At 38.5% G+C, this 16,747-nt stretch overlaps 1 protein-coding gene across 6 annotated transcripts in view; it reads right to left on the bottom strand.

Moving 5' to 3' along the window:
* The window catches only part of Creb1 (cAMP responsive element binding protein 1), a 71,213-nt gene that overhangs the window by 31,284 nt on the left and 23,182 nt on the right, over positions 1-16,747 (bottom strand). For 4 of the 6 annotated variants that reach the window (XM_029474406.2, XM_029474401.2, XM_029474398.2 and 1 more), the window contains 4 exons: positions 13,703-13,849; positions 12,966-13,007; positions 5,281-5,381; positions 1,333-1,475 (listed from right to left, as the gene is read on the bottom strand). In XM_029474406.2, coding sequence (XP_029330266.1) covers positions 1,333-1,475; positions 5,281-5,381; positions 12,966-13,007; positions 13,703-13,849 — 433 coding nt within the window. The remainder of the gene's footprint in view (positions 1-1,332; positions 1,476-5,280; positions 5,382-12,965; positions 13,008-13,702; positions 13,850-16,747) is intronic. The other 2 variants (XM_029474413.2, XM_021151935.3) reach the window with 1 other exon arrangement.

Raw genomic sequence — 16,747 nt, 5'->3', positions numbered from 1 at the left:
TAAGAGCACTGAATACTCTTCCAAAAGACCAAATTCACTTCCCAGCGTCAGCGTGGTGGCTCACAACCACCTGTAACTTCAGTGTCAGAGGAATCCAGCTCCCTCCTCTACCTTTTACAGGCACCACATACATGTGCTGTTGATATGCATGCACACAAAGCCATCATACACATAACATTTTTTTAAAATTAAAAATAAATAAGTTACAAAAATAAGTAGTTTGCCATACATGTGAGTATTCATTATTTTGTTTCTTAGTGGAAAAGAAAAATCAAGAACATGATGCTAAACCAGTTTCATTAACGGCACACATGATGTACCAAAAGGATAGTACATAAATGAATAAAGGTTTAAGAAAAATCTCAAAGTATAGTACATTTAAACTAAAGTATCTAAGGGAATGGTAGGTAATCGGTTACTTCTCCCAGTCAGCTCCCGTATGTCTCTTTTCTAGTTCAAGTACGAATCCCTGAGGTAGTAAGTTAGGTCAGGAAGATGACATACCCCTCAGTATGTTCAAGTCTTATACAATGTCAGAGAAGAACCATCTTCAACACTTAAAATAAACTGGAAATGAAATTATCTCAAACTAAACACACACACACAGACACACACAGGCAGGGTGAGGAAGATATACCTTTTTACAGCCACCAATAATTTAAGGAAAAAAATCCATCTAAGCTTATTTAGCTCAGTTATCACAGATAGTAAAGACAGTTTATCAAAAGCACCATCCTCATGGTTCAGACAGATGACGTGGTAGCTAAGAATGCTTAATCCTCTAGGGGACTTAGGCTTGGTTCCCCGCACCCATATTAGGTGACTCACAAGTGTCTGTCACTCTAGTTCCAAAGGATTTGATCCAAAGGCTTCCCAGAACTGCTGCACATAGGTGATGCATATAAACTCATGCAGCACACACACTCATAAATAAAAAGAGCAAATCTTAAAAAAAAAAAACAACAACAAAAAAAACCCCTCCCTTATAAATAATACTAAAAGTTTCAGTGTTGGAAAAGCTAAAAATTTTCCTTTAGGAATCTACTTTAAATACAGCTGGAATACAAATTACAGGCTGGCAAGCCAACATCATGCTAAAATTAAAAATAGTAATTTGTGCATGAATCATGTAAGAGACATGGCGGAAGGCAAGATAGGATAAAGGAAAAAAAAAGTGACATTTCCATAAGTGCCTCTTAACAATTCTTTAATAATGTCTGACAGTAGGGCAAACAATATTGGCAGCAAAAGCCTTGGCATTTATCACTTTCTCAAAGAGACTCTAACAGTTTTCCTTCTCACTTTTCATAATAGAAAAAATGTATTACTCACTGTACTGCCCACTGCTCGTTTGGTAAATGGGGGTTGGCACTGTTACAGTGGTGATGGCAGGCGCTGAAGTCTCCTCCTCTGACTTTTCTTCTTCAATCCTTGGCACCCCTGGTGCATCAGAAGATAAGTCATTCAAAATTTTCCTAGAAAAATAAGGAGCTAGTTTAATTAAAAAAAAAATTCACTAAGTACAAATAAAGATTAGAAAACTACTAACGTATAGGACAAAAATTCAAACACATGAATAAACTCCAAACAAAGCAGGAACTTCAAATGCAAGAATTGCGTGGTGGTATTGGGGGGGGGGGCGGCAGTATACAAATAAAACTACATGTTTATTTTATTTTCTGTGATGCGTTTGGGTGTTTTATTTGCACATGCCTGGTGCATGCCTGCAGAGGCCAGAAGAGGCCACTATATCTTAGACTAGAGCTCCAGATGGTTGTGAGAGACTATGTGACCTGGGGATTGAATCTGGGTCCTGTAGACCATCTCCTCTTACTCACTCCAGCCTTCACAAGCCGTGTGTCTGTGTATATACACATATGAACGTACATGCGTACGTACGTATGTATGTTTGTTTGTTTGTTTTCCAAGACAGGGTTTCTCTGTGTGGCCCTGGTTATTCTGAAACTCACCTTGTCACCCTGTATAGAACAGGCTAGCCCAAATTCAAGAGATCTGCCTCTCTGCTTCCTAAGTGCTGAGATAAAAGGCATGCACCACCACCACCACCTGGCTTTGTGTGTGTGTGTGTAGCCCTGGCTGTCCAGGAACTCCCTCTGTAGACCAGGCTGGCCTCGAACTCAGAAATCCGCCTGCCTCTGCCTCCCAAGTGCTGGGATCAAAGGCATGCGCCACCAATGCCCAGACAGTGTCTTATTATGAATCTCAGGTTGGGAAGATCACAATCCTCCTGCCTTAGCCTCCCCAGTACTGGGATTACAGTTACATACCTTGCATGCCTGGCGCTATCTCTATCTATCTATCTATCTATCTATCTATCTATCTATCTATCTATCTATCTATGTGTACACACACATATATATATATATAATTGTAATATGAAGAAATATTCCTTATTTAGGATTATCGTTGAAGTTTAAACACTATCAATTTAGTCTCACAATCTAATCTAGCTCCCCTTTGTATGAGAATCCAAACCCACAGCTAAGACATTATTCACATTTTAGTTCTCTTTGCTCTAGATCGTATTGGCTGATAAAAATAAATAACTTTACCTAATAAAAAAATAAATTATAAAATAATAATAATAAATAAATAAATAACTTTATTTCTTCATCAATAAATCCAGAATCAGATATTTGAACAACCTGTTTATTTTGTAAGTGGTTTCAGAGACTTTCCAGTTGTCACTACCATTTCACCTTATTTTTCCAGCCCATTTCCTTTGCCTGCTGTGACCTTTCAAGGCACTCATGCTCCTAGCACCAGGGCACTTTATTAAGTTTGATGGTTCTATCATTTGCAAATCTGATATGCACGGCTTCTATTTTTTTCAGAACAATTACTGGTGAAAATATCAAGCCACAAGAGACAAAATGGAGCACCTTTCTGCTGTATACAAATTAACAGCTTTATAATGATAGGTTGTTCCAATAAAAACCTATTTTGTATAATCAATCAATTTCATTTGTCTAACCTTGCAAGCATACTATAAGCACCTGTTAAATAGCTTGCTATAATCTAGACAGATATAAAGGCTACATTTCAGGAACTCATAAACTTCATATAAATAGTATCTCAGTGTGAAGGTTTAACTATAAGGTAAGGTAACAGTACCCTTTACAACCCCTTCTCTCCATGTTTCCTTTAGAGAGCTTTCCTTTGATTAGTAAAGCATGATTGATTTAAATAAATAACTTTTGCTAGGATTTTGGCCAGAAAAATATTAAGACAAACATAAAGCTGGCATTTTTGTGGGTTTTGTTTGTTTGTTTTAAGTGTGAATGTAGTAGGAGGTATATGTGTGGAGGTCATAGAACAATTTGGTGGAGTTGGTTCTTTTCTTCCACCCTTATGTGGCTGAAACTCAGGTCACCAAGCTTGCATCAGCATGTTTATCTGCTGGAGCCATCTGGCTGACTGGCAGCTATGATTTGCGTAGGATTTAGAAGTCATGTGACTTGCTTCTTAATACTTTGTTGGATATGCTTCAGGATCAAAGGTATTACATACTAACATAAGATATATACTTCAATGTCTCAAGATCTAACACATGCTATATTGAAAACAAAAGAGAAGCAGCTCACACTGTTTCTAACTCTAGTACTGGAGGGCCTGACATCACTTGTAGCCTCTGCAGGTACTTCATGCACATGGTGTACAGAAATACAAATACTCACACACACAAAATAAAAACAAATAGTAAAGACTATACATATAAATGCCTATAATATATATCCTACAACATAAAATTTCTTAGGACCTCAAAATTAATTCACTAATAATATTTAGAATTTATAATTGGATGAGGATAGAAAAAGAGCTTAGTAGTAACTCTAAGCAAGTACATGGAGGAAGATAAGGCAATCTGTGGCCTCCCTTCCCCCCAGCCTGGAACCTGCCTGCTCAAGGGTGGAGCTACCCGCTCATTCGTCCTGCCACGCCTACCTACTGCTGGAACCTGCCTCTGCTGCCTGGAGTCACACACGTGTTCGTCCTGCTACTGGACCCTGAGTTACTTGGCGGGAAATTGGGTTCCCTCCCCCTTCCTTTATAAACTGAGTGTCTGGAAATATTAAATTGAGTCTTGATCAGAATGTTGTCTTGACTCCATTGTTTCTTCCGCCCCGTCTAGATTCCTCTCTTTGCAGGGAACTGCCATTCTCAGTTGAACCGTTCGTGTTGTGGACCGCGGGCGGGCCGCAACAGCAATCAACTATTTTTTTTAAAAAAGGAGTAAGGCTAGATAGAGGGCTCAGTGGTTAAGAGCACTGGTTGCTCTATTATAAGGCCTGTTTTGATTCCCAGCATCCAGAGTGATTCACAACCATGGGTAACTCAGTTCTAGGGGATCCAACATCTTCTGACCTCTGTTGGCACTATGCACACAACTGGTGTACAGACATATGCAGACAAAACATCCATTAACATAAAACAAAATAAATCCAAAAATAAATAAAGAATAGAAATTTACATAAATAGGCATAATTTAAACTAACACAGAAGGTTACTGTAAAATTCTGAAGTTAACTGAATTCTTAAGTAAGCATGAGATTAATAGGTAATGTTGTTTCTTGATATACTTAACATGGAACCAATTGATATATTGTAGTAATTGGTTTTGACCTTCTTTTGGGGCAAGGCATAGACTAGGTAGGTAACATCACAGTTGCACTCAAACTTGAGGATGTTAGCAAAGAATTATCCTGAAAACGATTAAATACAGCTGTTTGCTAAGGACCATGACATAAAAATCGCCTATAAATGTGTGACTAAGCAGATCAACAGTGTACCAAGAACGATGCTAACACTCAAAGGTAACTCAAGCTTTTTAAAGGGAGAGCAACAGTCTGCACAGCTACAAAAACAGAAGGAGGGAAATGTCCTACAGCTGCCAGAGCAGTGCTTCTCAATCTCCTAACCCTACGACCCTTAACACAGTTCCTCACAGTGTGCTGACCCTCACCTAGAAAATTATTTTCGTTGCTACTTTGTAACTACAATTTTCCACTATTATGAATCATAATGTTAGTACCTGTTTTTCCAATGGTTTTCAGGGATCGCAAACCATAGGTTTGAGAACCAGTAGTTTAGAGTAATAGTCTTATTTTGTACTGTAAACATCAGCTTATTTGAGAAGTAACTCAAGAGAAATAATCTGCAAAGTACTTTCTGGACCAGCTTTATCGGTGTCTGACATCTCTACCTGCCAAGTACTAAGTCTTCCTGCACGTCTCTGACTGTAACTATTAAATCACATACCTGTAGGAAGGCCTCCTTGAAAGGATCTCCCTTCGCTTTTGGGAATCAGTTACACTATCCACAGACTCCTGCGAATCTTCACTTTCTGCAATAGTTGAAATCTGAAAGCAAAGAATAACTTTATCATGATTATCAAATTTAGTTCCCATAAAATACTTAAGTCCAATACAAGATGTATATATAAATCTTATACACACTTCAGTTTTTAACGGAGACAACCACACCACTAAGATTCATCTCCTATAGACTAACATGATGCCATGGAGACAAAAATGTTTGTTCAGAAAATGTTTTTAATTTCTACCAAGCGATCAATCCTGAATATATCACCACAGCAATGATTTCTTGCAGTTGTTAGAACAGAACTGCCAAGAAAAATAAGGATTCTGACATGAGTTAGCCCTAAGTCTATAATAATAATATGATTTCCTGTAATTGTTGTGCAAACACAGATTTACAGTTGTATAAGTAAGTTAGTGATTCTTTACCAAGTAGTAGACTATTGGCTAGTTTTATGTCAACCTGACACAAGCTAGAGTTATCAGAGAGGTGGAAGCCTCGATTGAGAAAATACTTCTCTGTAAGATCTGGCTGCAGACCAGCCTGTAGGACATTTTCTTATTAGTGATTGATGGGGTAAGGTCCAGTCCATTGTGGGTGGTGCCATTATTTCATAAGCATCAGGTACCAGATGAGCCCAGGTCTTATGTTCATTGAAGAAGATAGAAGAGCTAAGGAACAAGCAGGATAGGCAACTCTATGGGGCCACAAAGCTAAGGAGTGTGGCCTTTGCTGCAGTCAGCACTTCCACTTTACAAGCATTAAAATCCTGGTGGTCCCAGTGTCAGTGCTGTCATAGCAACAAGCTCACAGCACTTTAAATCACTCTGGACTCCAAATCTGTAAAATTTATATGACCAAGTTTTTCTAGCCTATACTATAAGGGTCTCATGTGCTTTCTTCCATGTGACATGATGCTGTCACACTACTTCTCGGTAGTGTCTTAAACAATACAAGAGGGCCTGTGTGTGTTAGCATCGCCTCAAAATAATCAACAACAGCAACATGTAAAACCATATTCAGACAAATTTGAGAAATTCCAAAGGAATTCCACATGCAGTCTAAGGCTCAAGGACTCTCGGGTGGACACTCGTCTTGCGCGCGTCCAACTCGACCACGCTGCAACAGGATCCTTCTGCACACGTTTATTGGGAGAGCTTGATTGTAGAGGCGAATAGACCCCGAGCCCAGCCCTGGTGCTGCTTTATATAGGCCTAGGAGAGGCGTGTCTCATACCTGGATTGGTTATGCTTGGTTGATGCTTACCACCTCATTTGCATTCCTACATCTGATTGGTTACTTTCTCTCTCATCTGATTGGTTAACTTCTCTCTCTTCTGATTGGTCAATTTCTCTCTCATCTGATTGGTCAATTTCTCTCTCATCTGATTGGTCAATTTTGGTTAATTCTCAAAACCTCATCTTGGCAAAAAACTTTCCTGCCTATGTATGCGTGGTGGCCAGCAGAAGCCTGTGACACTCTGCAACGGCACATGTGGCTTCCCACACATTCGTGTCTTTTAACAGTGCTGTATGATGCATATGCTTATTGCAGAGAAAAATAAGGAATGCTCTAGCTACTATACCTAGCCTACTCTAGTGTCTCTATACAAATGTTCTTACGAATAAAGAGAAGATCAGAAACTAGGAAAAGAAAAAAAAACAAAACAAAAAAAAACCCAGAACAAGAAAAAGTCAATAGCCAATAAATACATTCATAGTAGGCACCACTATGGCAAATGTACTTATTTTGGCTAATCTTTGTTCCCCTTTGGCTTTCTACCTTTGACTCTCACATATGATAGCCCCCATCCTTAAAACCATCTTAATATTTTTTCCTGGGGGAAAGAAGAGGCAGAGAGTTTTTCCTGGTCAGCTAGGCTGGCCTCAGACAGACAGACCTCCTAGTCCTGCTTCTAAATGCTGGAGCTATAGGTATGCACTGCCATGCCTTACTCTTAACAACTATCAAGATCTTAAGGATACACACTGACAGAGGAATACCTCATTCATGTTGAAACTCAATAAAACAAGCTCTATGAGCTAGTTTCTTACATACTGGGCTTGGGGATGTGGCTCAGTTGGTAGAGTGTTTGTTTAACATGAACAAAACCCTGGGTTTGATTCTCAGGACCATATGGAAGAAAGTATGGTGCCTTATGCCTACAAATGTAGCACCTGGGAGGTAGAGACAGGAGGATCAGTAGTTCAAGGTTATATATGCCATACAGTAAGTCCAAAGTCAACTTGGGCTTTATGTTTCAACAACAACAAAAATCAAAATATAAAAAGAAATAAAGTACAGATTAGTTTTGAAATAAAATTCTGCTTTTTTAGTTGTAACTTTGTTTCCTACACCAACTCAGTAGACTTTGTTGCCTTAAAAGATTTTGTCTTTTCAAACAGGAAGTATTAACTAAAATGAGAAATCCAAACCACATGGCTATAAAGCATACCAACACTGAGAGCTGTGTATCTTCTTACACTTGGGCTTAGATGGTTACGATGCAGCAGCTCTAACAAATGCAGCAATCAGGAATGGGGGTGTTAACATGGAAGAAGCTACACATGTGGGGGCCAGGAATACATGGGAAAACTCTGTAACTCTCAATTTTGCTCTGAATCAAGCTGCTCTTGAAAAATGAAGTCTTAAAAAAATTATACAGGATACATGCTTTTTACACTAATAAAAATATCAAGATTCAATTTTATAACTATTCATAAGTGTAAGAAATTAAAAGTAACCATTTAAAGTTAAAAACCTAATATAGGTTTCATAATTATCACATTCCAGTAAGAAAGCCCCTCCCCCCCCCCCCCCCCCCCGGTCCTCACACCTCCTGCCACGTCTCTTAATGTCTATGTCCCCAAATTCCTTAAACAGGTTTTTACCTTTGGCTTTTTGTAAACAGTCTGGACATTGCCAAAACCCAAATCATTACTTATTTTTATAATTTGAAATTTTAACAGAACCAAACAGTGACTAGAAATTAAGAAATGATAAAACATTATTAAAACTATACTATCCTTTGCAAACTTAAGTGTTCTGCTTGGCTGGTTTAAATAACTTTTTACTCAATGGATCAAAAAAAGGCCAGATCTTAAAACTTGATCTGCTATCTCCCTTACATTAAGAAAACTGGGGGTTGGAGAAATGGCTCAGATAATAACACCAGCTGGGGCCGGGTGTGGTGGCGCATGCTTTTAATTCCAGCACTTGGGAGGCAGAGGCAGGCGGATTTCTGAGTTCGACCAGCCTGGTCTACAGAGGGAGTTCCAGGACAGCCAGGACTATACAGAGAAACCCTGTCTCGAAAAACCAAAAACCAAAAACCAAAAAAACAAAAAAAAAAAACACCAGCTGATCTTCCAAAGCCTGAGTTCAATTCCCAGCACCTACATGGAAGCTCACAACCATTTCTAATCCAGTCTTCAGGATACTTTCCTTCTGGCATCAATAGGTACCAGGCATGCACATCTTGTACAGGCACACATGCAGACAAATAAGAAAATTCCACGTGGACATATATGTTTATTTGTAAATTTTAAATGTTATTTATTTAAAAAGTTCTTAGGATAGGCTAAATATATTAAATAAATTATTCAAGTAGAATTAAGTTTTCATTAACAGTAAGAACAATGTCATTAAATGTTCTTCATTAAAAGATCACTAACAGCCAGGCAGTGGTGACATCTTTACACCCATCACTCAGGAGGTAGAAGAAGGCATAATCTCTATGGGTTAGAGGCAGCTTGGTCTACAGAGCTAGTTCTGGGACAGCTAAGGCTACACAGAGAAAGCCCATCTGGAAAACCCAAAAGATCATTAACATCTTTCAACAGTGATTCAAGTCAAGTATGGAGGCACATGCCTTTAATCCCAGCACTGAGGCAAAGACTTTGAGGGTTTCCTATACAGTAATACCCTGCCTGCCTAGGTCTACATTTTTGGAAATGTGGCTGGATATCTACCAATTTAAAAGAGAACTCTAAATGTAGAGATTAACAAAACTAAGTGCCTTTTAGCTGTGCTTAGAAAATAATTATTTTCATTTACATATTGCACTCCAGTAAGAAGATACATTTTTTTTTCCTTTTTTGCAACAAGATCTTAGTATGTAAATCTCCACTAACGCTGACAGTGAATAACTGAGGAAACTCTAAGACTTTAAAGACTGAGTAAAGAAGATAAACTTACACTGTTTACCATAAAAAAAGTTAAGAAAGCATTTTCAAATTTCTCTCGACAATTTCTTATAAATAATAATCCTTTCACTTGTGGCTAAAGCCCCCTCCCCACAAAGATAGTACAAAGGGATTTCTATTAGGTAAAATATCCCTCAAAGCCCTTGCTTGCCATCACCAAGATCAGAAATTTTGGAACACTTGTCTTGGGCTAGCAAAACAAAACCAAATATCCCTCCCAATCCCCCAGGCCCCCAAACCCACTACTCATTCTTAATTCAGACACAGTGATGCTGTATGATAGCCAGAACGGAACCACTAACTATGTTGTATAAGGCTTTACCACTGTCTCCATCATATCATTGATGAGGCTATCAACACTGAGGAAGTCTCCATCGTTTTCCTCCCCGTTTTCACTCACTTTAACCAGCAGGAACATGCTACTCTTTCAAATCACAAACATCCTCATTTCCACATCTTTGGCTTGGCTTAGCTGCCTCTCCTGCTGTCTGGTTTCTGCTCACTGTACTGCCCAACCATCTTCAGTGAGTTCCAGCACACTTTCCTTTGCATCTTGCCCTACCCTTTCCCGTTTGATTAACTCTGCAGCACTTATCCTCACCTGACATATTTTATTTTCTCATAGTATGTCTCTCTTCACTCAAATGTGATCTTCATGAGAACAGAGATGTACTGTTTGTTCACTGCTGCCTTTGATAGCACCTAGAACAATGACTGGCACATAGCATGTCATCAATAAACATTTGTTGAAGAAATGGATGTAATAATTTATACTCATAAAATCTATGAATCCTTTCTGGTACATTTAGACAGCACTATATTGAAATGTGGCCCAAATTGGTAAGTGCCACTACTAACCCTATATACACTGTGAAACTGCTGTCATTTTGCAAGAATTCTCATGTCACCTGTGAGATGTGATTTATACACGTAAGAATAAATTAAGGCAGTAAAGTGAAACTGTACATAAAATATTAGTACAGCTCAGTCTCCAATATTACTATATTGAAATATATCAACAGATGTCCTAGTATTCTTACTCTTCCATTAGGAGAGTCATACCTTGTATATTTTGGAAACTTTATACATAACACTAACATTCTACCATCTAGAAGTTTGAGGGATACTTCCACCCTGTTTGATAAGCTATTGTAAACCACTACTTCCTAGTTATTAACACTAACCACTGCTAGCTGGCTCAAATAACCATCAAAGTTTAGCACATTCTTCCGGTGTAGAGTATTTAATGCAAAAGAAACACATTTACATCTCCATATAGTCCAGGCTTCAAGGAGTCAGTTTTCTTTTTCAAACATGTATTTTTAAAGTTATAAACATAGCTCACTGTGATAAAAATGTATTCTTGAAAAGACAAACACAGATTTCTATCAAAGTTAAGGACATTTAATACTTGAGTTCAAATTATTTTGCCCCAAGATAAGATAAAAAATAAGAATACAGGCAACAATTGAATATCATGTTTTATTATTTAAAAACTGTAATATGGGCTGGGCTGTGGTGGCACACGCCTTTAATCCCAGCACTTGGGAGGCAGAGGCAGGAGGATTTCTGAGTTCGAGGCCAGCCTGGTCTACAAAGTGAGTTCTAGGACAGCCAGGGCTATACAGAGAAACCCTGTCTCAAACAAACAAACAAACAAACAAACAAAAAACAAACTAAATCCTGTAATATGTATTTTGTAGCTTAACTTTATTTTTTAATAACAAAAACTTTCTGTAAGTGAAAAAGAGAAAGTAAGGGCCATTTGTGCTTACCATCACTTGACCTATTACTATCCAAAGTAGGTCTGATCTCTAAAACTCTTGACTAGCAGGCAAGCCCTAGAGAAGAATTCAGGGATGGTACTAATGCTAAGATCATATGGAGGATTGGCAAGGTGGCATTGCATGAAATACAAACTAAGTCACAGGACTACTTCTTTTTTTTTTTTAATTTTTTTTTATTACATATTTTCCTCAATTACATTTCCAATGCTATCCCAAAAGTCCCCCACACCCTCCCCCCCTCTTCCCTACCCACCCATTCCCACTTTTTGGCCCTGGCGTTCCCCTGTACTTGGGCATATAAAGTTTGCGTGTCCAATGGGCCTCTCTTTCCAGTGATGGCCGACTAGGCCATCTTTTGATACATATGCAGCTAGAGTCAAGAGCTCCGGGGTACTGGTTAGTTCATAATGTTGTTGCACCTACAGGGTTGCAGATCTCTATAGCTCCTTGGGTACTTTCTCTAGCTCCTCCATTGGGGGCCCTATGATCCATCCAATAGCTGACTGTGAGCATCCACTTCTGTGTTTGCTAGGCCCCGGCCTAGTCTCACAAGAGACAGATATATCAGGGTTCTTTCATCAAAATCTTGCTAGTGTATGCAATGGTGTCATCGTTTGGAGGCTAATTATGGGATGGATCCCTGGATATGGCAGTCTCTAGATGGTCCATCCTTTTGTCTCAGCTCCAAACTTTGTCTCTGTAACTCCTTCCATGGGTGATTGTTTCCAATTCTAAGAAGGGGCAAAGTGTCCACACTTTGGTCTTCGTTCTTCTTCAGTTTCATGTGTTTTACAAATTGTCTCTTATATCTCGGGTATACTAAGTTTCTGGGCTAATATCCACTTATTAGTGAGTACATATCACCGTGGTTTCTCAAAAATAGGCCTTAATCTGTCTAATACTGTCAAGGCTTGTTAATAATGTCCATTCCCAGTATCTTCGGGAAATTAGTAACCAGGATTTCACATAACAGTTTTCTACCCTGTAAATGTTACAGCAAATCAGAAGCCCAAAGGAAAGAAAATGCTAATGAACCTTATGTGGACTTTGATAACAATAACAGAATGGTTCCTGGACAAAGGAGGAAGCACCTTTCCCCTTTGCAAAAATATTAATCAGTTCTGGCTACCATACAAGGAAAACACAGCAGAAAACAGCCAAGGCTGAGCAAGAGAAAATCAACATACACCATATAATAAGTGCTTTAGAAAAATAGAAGCTTGTTGAATCTAGAAAAGTTGCTGTACAGTGGGAAGGGTGTGGGGAAAGAAGGGAAAGGAAGAAGTCTGACAGAAATGAGTGAGATTTGCTGAGTTCTTGGGGTTACCAGGTCCCAATTTTAGAATGCATACTCTGGCTAGTCACACAGTATGGCAGCAGTTAGGCTTCATATCTAATTGTCCCAACCTCAGGAGGTTCAGCTTCCTTTTCTCAAGGTGTTCATGCAGTTCTGGGGGAGGAGAGCTGTTACAGAGACCTGAGCAGTAACTATGCAGTGAGCAGTACAACGGAGGAGTGTAGAGTTTGACTCAAACCCCCAAACTCCATGTTCACAGAAGGACAAAAGACATAAATAATTTCTCACCTTCCTTTCTAAAAATAATTTTCTTCAAATCTAGGACCTAGGACTCACCTGAGTTCCGGAGAAAAGTCTTTTTAAGTCCTTACAGGAAGACTGTGAAGTAAAAAAATATGAAACGGGAGGCTGGGGTTATGGCCTACTTGCATGAATGTTCAGTCTTTGTTTTTTCCTTCAATTAGCTGATTGGTAAAGAATTATCCTGTTACTGCTCTTGGTCCCTAGATCTAAGTAGTCACCTTCAGAACACCTTTATTCCCAAAGCCCCAAAGAAGCAAGCTCTCCAAAGAATCAGATGTATGTGATACAATCAATGATCCTTATGATGTACCTTCTGAATATAGGATTATTTCAGAGTTATATACTCTACCTAAAAGCTCAACAGACAATATGATGTCTGATGTGATCTCTAAGTACAATTTCTATCTCAGGTAAGGCTATTAATTAATCTTTATCAACCCTTTCCCCGTACAAACTTAGGTTCATTTTAAGTTAATTTTCCTTAATTGAGGTACATCAGTCCTACAGTCTTTCCCAACATTTCCTTTATCACATGTATTTACTATTTATCTGTCTAAATAAATGCTTTTTCTTTTGAAGCTTAAAAAATGTAATTTTCTTGAGGTCTAACTTGGTACATATAACAGAACTATGCAGATACAATATACTCCTTTACTGTCAAGTAAAATAAATCTAAACTAGATGTGTCTTTATTTTCACAACTAATGAAAGGAGACAGAAATGGCTATAAACAAGTTATTAAAGTACATACAAAACTTTTATACACATACCTGAACTGTTTGGACTTGTGGAGACTGGATAACTGATGGCTGGGCCGCCTGGATAACGCCATGGACCTGGACTGTCTGCCCATTGGGCAGCTGCACTAAGGTTACAGTGGGAGCAGATGATGTCGCGTGAGCGGCTGGCATGGATACCTACAGAAACAAAGAAAGCAATGACCACCACAGAAACCTCTGTGGGACTACTCAGGTTTAATATTAAGTGACTTCTAATAAGCAAAACTATGACCGTTCTGCTTGACACATATTTTAACAATGTACAAGAAGCCAACAATTTACTACTCTTAAAAGAAGTTCAAACCCTACAAATCTTCTCTACTTTTCAGCCATTTACAAGTGACAAAACAAAACAACCAAGAGCCAGCTACCTCCTGTAGCTTCAAAACATGCAACCCAGTCATCCTCTGAAGGCTAATGAACACCCCATTCATATGGTGTCTACATTTTCCTGTCTGCTTCTTTATATCCAAATTTTCTTTCTTTTTAGATTAAAGGTTGAGTAATAAGGATCATATTTATTTAAAGACAAAAATATGCTAAGAGACTGATTCACTCAAGGTCAACGGCAGACATGCTGCTGGTCTGAAGCACAAAAGTTTTCAGAGCACCCTACTGTTAAATCATGTTTTAAAATCTTAGCTTTTCCAATCTGGGCAACAAGGACTTGCTAAGTTCAGAACAACACATTTTAAATAAAGACTTTAGTATGGTACTTTAGACTAATTACAAGTATGTTTCTGGGCTGGAGAGATGGCTCAGCTGTTAAGAGCACTGATTGCTCTTCCAAAGGTCCTAAGTTCAAATCCCAGCAACCACATGGTGGCTCACAACCATCCATAATGAAATCTGATGCCCTCTTCTGGTGTGTCTGAAAACAGCTAAAGTGTACTTTCATATAATAAATAAATACGTTAATTAATTAAAAAGAAAGAAAGAAAAAGATTTACTTTTTTTAAAAATATGTTTTTTCATTAACAAGAAAGTACATGCATTGTATTAAAAATTTCAATTTTTCACATTCACAAAAAACACTAATCTGGTAACGGGTGGAATTTTAAGAAGTGTTTTCATTTTGGATGAAAAAGGAGCAGAGCTAAAAGAATATTAAAAGGAAACTAGTTTTTCTTGAAGCACAAAGAAGTCAATATTAATGATTCAATGTCCAAATCTTAAGGGTTCCTAAATTTACTGACATGTCTATCAAATAGTATTTACTGTTCCGAAGCTCCAACATATTTAAGATAGAACTTTCATTGCTCATTTGATAAATAGTAACCACAACACATGTACCAAGAGCAATGTTATAAAAACCACAAAAAGGAGAAAGATATAGGGCCCTGCTTTCAAAAAGTTGACCTGTGTGTAGGTGTGCACCTGTTTGTGTGTGTTTGTGTGTGTGCATGCATGTGAATGTGGATGTGTTTGAATGTATGCATGCGTATGTGTGATGTATGTGATGCACGCATATGTATATGTGAATGTGTGTGTATGTAAAATGGAGGAAAGGCACACACGTTGCTAATGTCAGAAGTAGAGATAAAGTAACAGAGGTTCTAAAAGTCTTCAATGGTCTAGTTATAAACACCTCCCTATATGGGCCTGGAGTGATGGCTCAGCAGTTAAGAGCACTGATTGCTCTTCCAGAGGTCCTGAATTCAATTCCCAGCAATCACATGGTGGCTCACAGCCATCTTTAATGGGATCCAATGTCCTCTTCTGGTGTGTCTGAAGACAGCAACAGTGTACTCACATACACAAAATAAATAAAACAAACAAAACCCCACACCTTTCTATATGTCAGATTAAAAAAGCTTTCAAGCGAGACCTATTGTCTCATGCGTTTAAGCGCAGTCAGCACTTGGGAGGCAGATAGCCAGATCTCTGTGACTTTCAGGCAAACCAGAGGTGTAGTGAGACCCTGTTTCAATACAAACAGAAATCTTGCATTTTAGTCAGTAAAAGTGTCACAGGTTTGTAATTCCAAGACTAAAGATATTCGGGCAGAAGGATTGCTGTAAAGTCCAAGGAAAGCCAGTTGAGCCATTCAAGGCCATGTCTCAAAAACAAAACTTCATTTATTCTGAGAATATGGGAAGAACTGCTGAAGGGTTTTTTGAACTAAATAGTATGTTTGCATTTTAGATCAATCACTTTAGTGGCTGAATGCCTGATATATTCAGACAGAGAAAAGTGGAAGTGGTGTACCATGAGAAAGCCTATATAGTTAGGGTAGGCTGATGAGAGCCAGAAGTACGGTAGTAGGTGGTAAGGACAGGTCCAGGAGAAGCGGCTCATATGAACATCCTGAGGCAGATCAAGGGCTTTCTGAAAGGCTGTCTGAAGAGGAATTAAAGACGGAATGAAAGAGGGACAGGGTTTGGGAGAGCTGGGGTTGAGGTGAAAGGTCAGTACTGAATACGTTTACAGACATACCTACCCAGCAAGATCTCTTGAAGATAAGTGAGCTTTAACACACAGATTAAAACTAGAAGTTTCCTTTCCTTAGACATCCACACAAGCCTTCTGTATTAGTCCTATTTTCTCTGGTCATTTTAAGTCATGTTTTATTTTACCTGGTTCTATAAATGTGGTGCAAGGACTATCTGCAGAGTCGCACATGTTGTCCTGTTTGTAATGACAAATTTAAGAGGAAACGAAGAATTCCTTAGGTTTAAAAGGTTCAGCCATAAAGTTATTATGAGCTGAGTGTCTCACCTTAGTTCCATAGGAAAGCTATTTGAGTATTTGAAGCAATTACAGTACCAGTGACTTCTTCCCTGCATCCTTTAAGGGTAAAAACCTAACAAGCTAATCCAGTGATTTCTATCCTAGTTATTTATCAAAGCTCCTTACATTTAAGTTTACATAGACACAGGAAACAAACATAAAGTATTAAGAAAGCCCTCTTTCATGTGTGTATGGGTGGGTAGCAGACAAGTAATCTAACATGGAAATGCATCACCATCCTCCTCCCTTCTTTCAATTTTAAGACAGTGTCTCACTTGATTACCCAGGCTGATCTTGAACTTATGG

Source organism: Mus caroli, unplaced genomic scaffold (assembly GCF_978045245.1).
Source record: "Mus caroli unplaced genomic scaffold, Mus_caroli_1 scaffold_1, whole genome shotgun sequence".
Lineage (NCBI taxonomy): Eukaryota > Metazoa > Chordata > Mammalia > Rodentia > Muridae > Mus > Mus caroli.
This window is presented reverse-complemented; position numbering and strand designations above follow the sequence as displayed.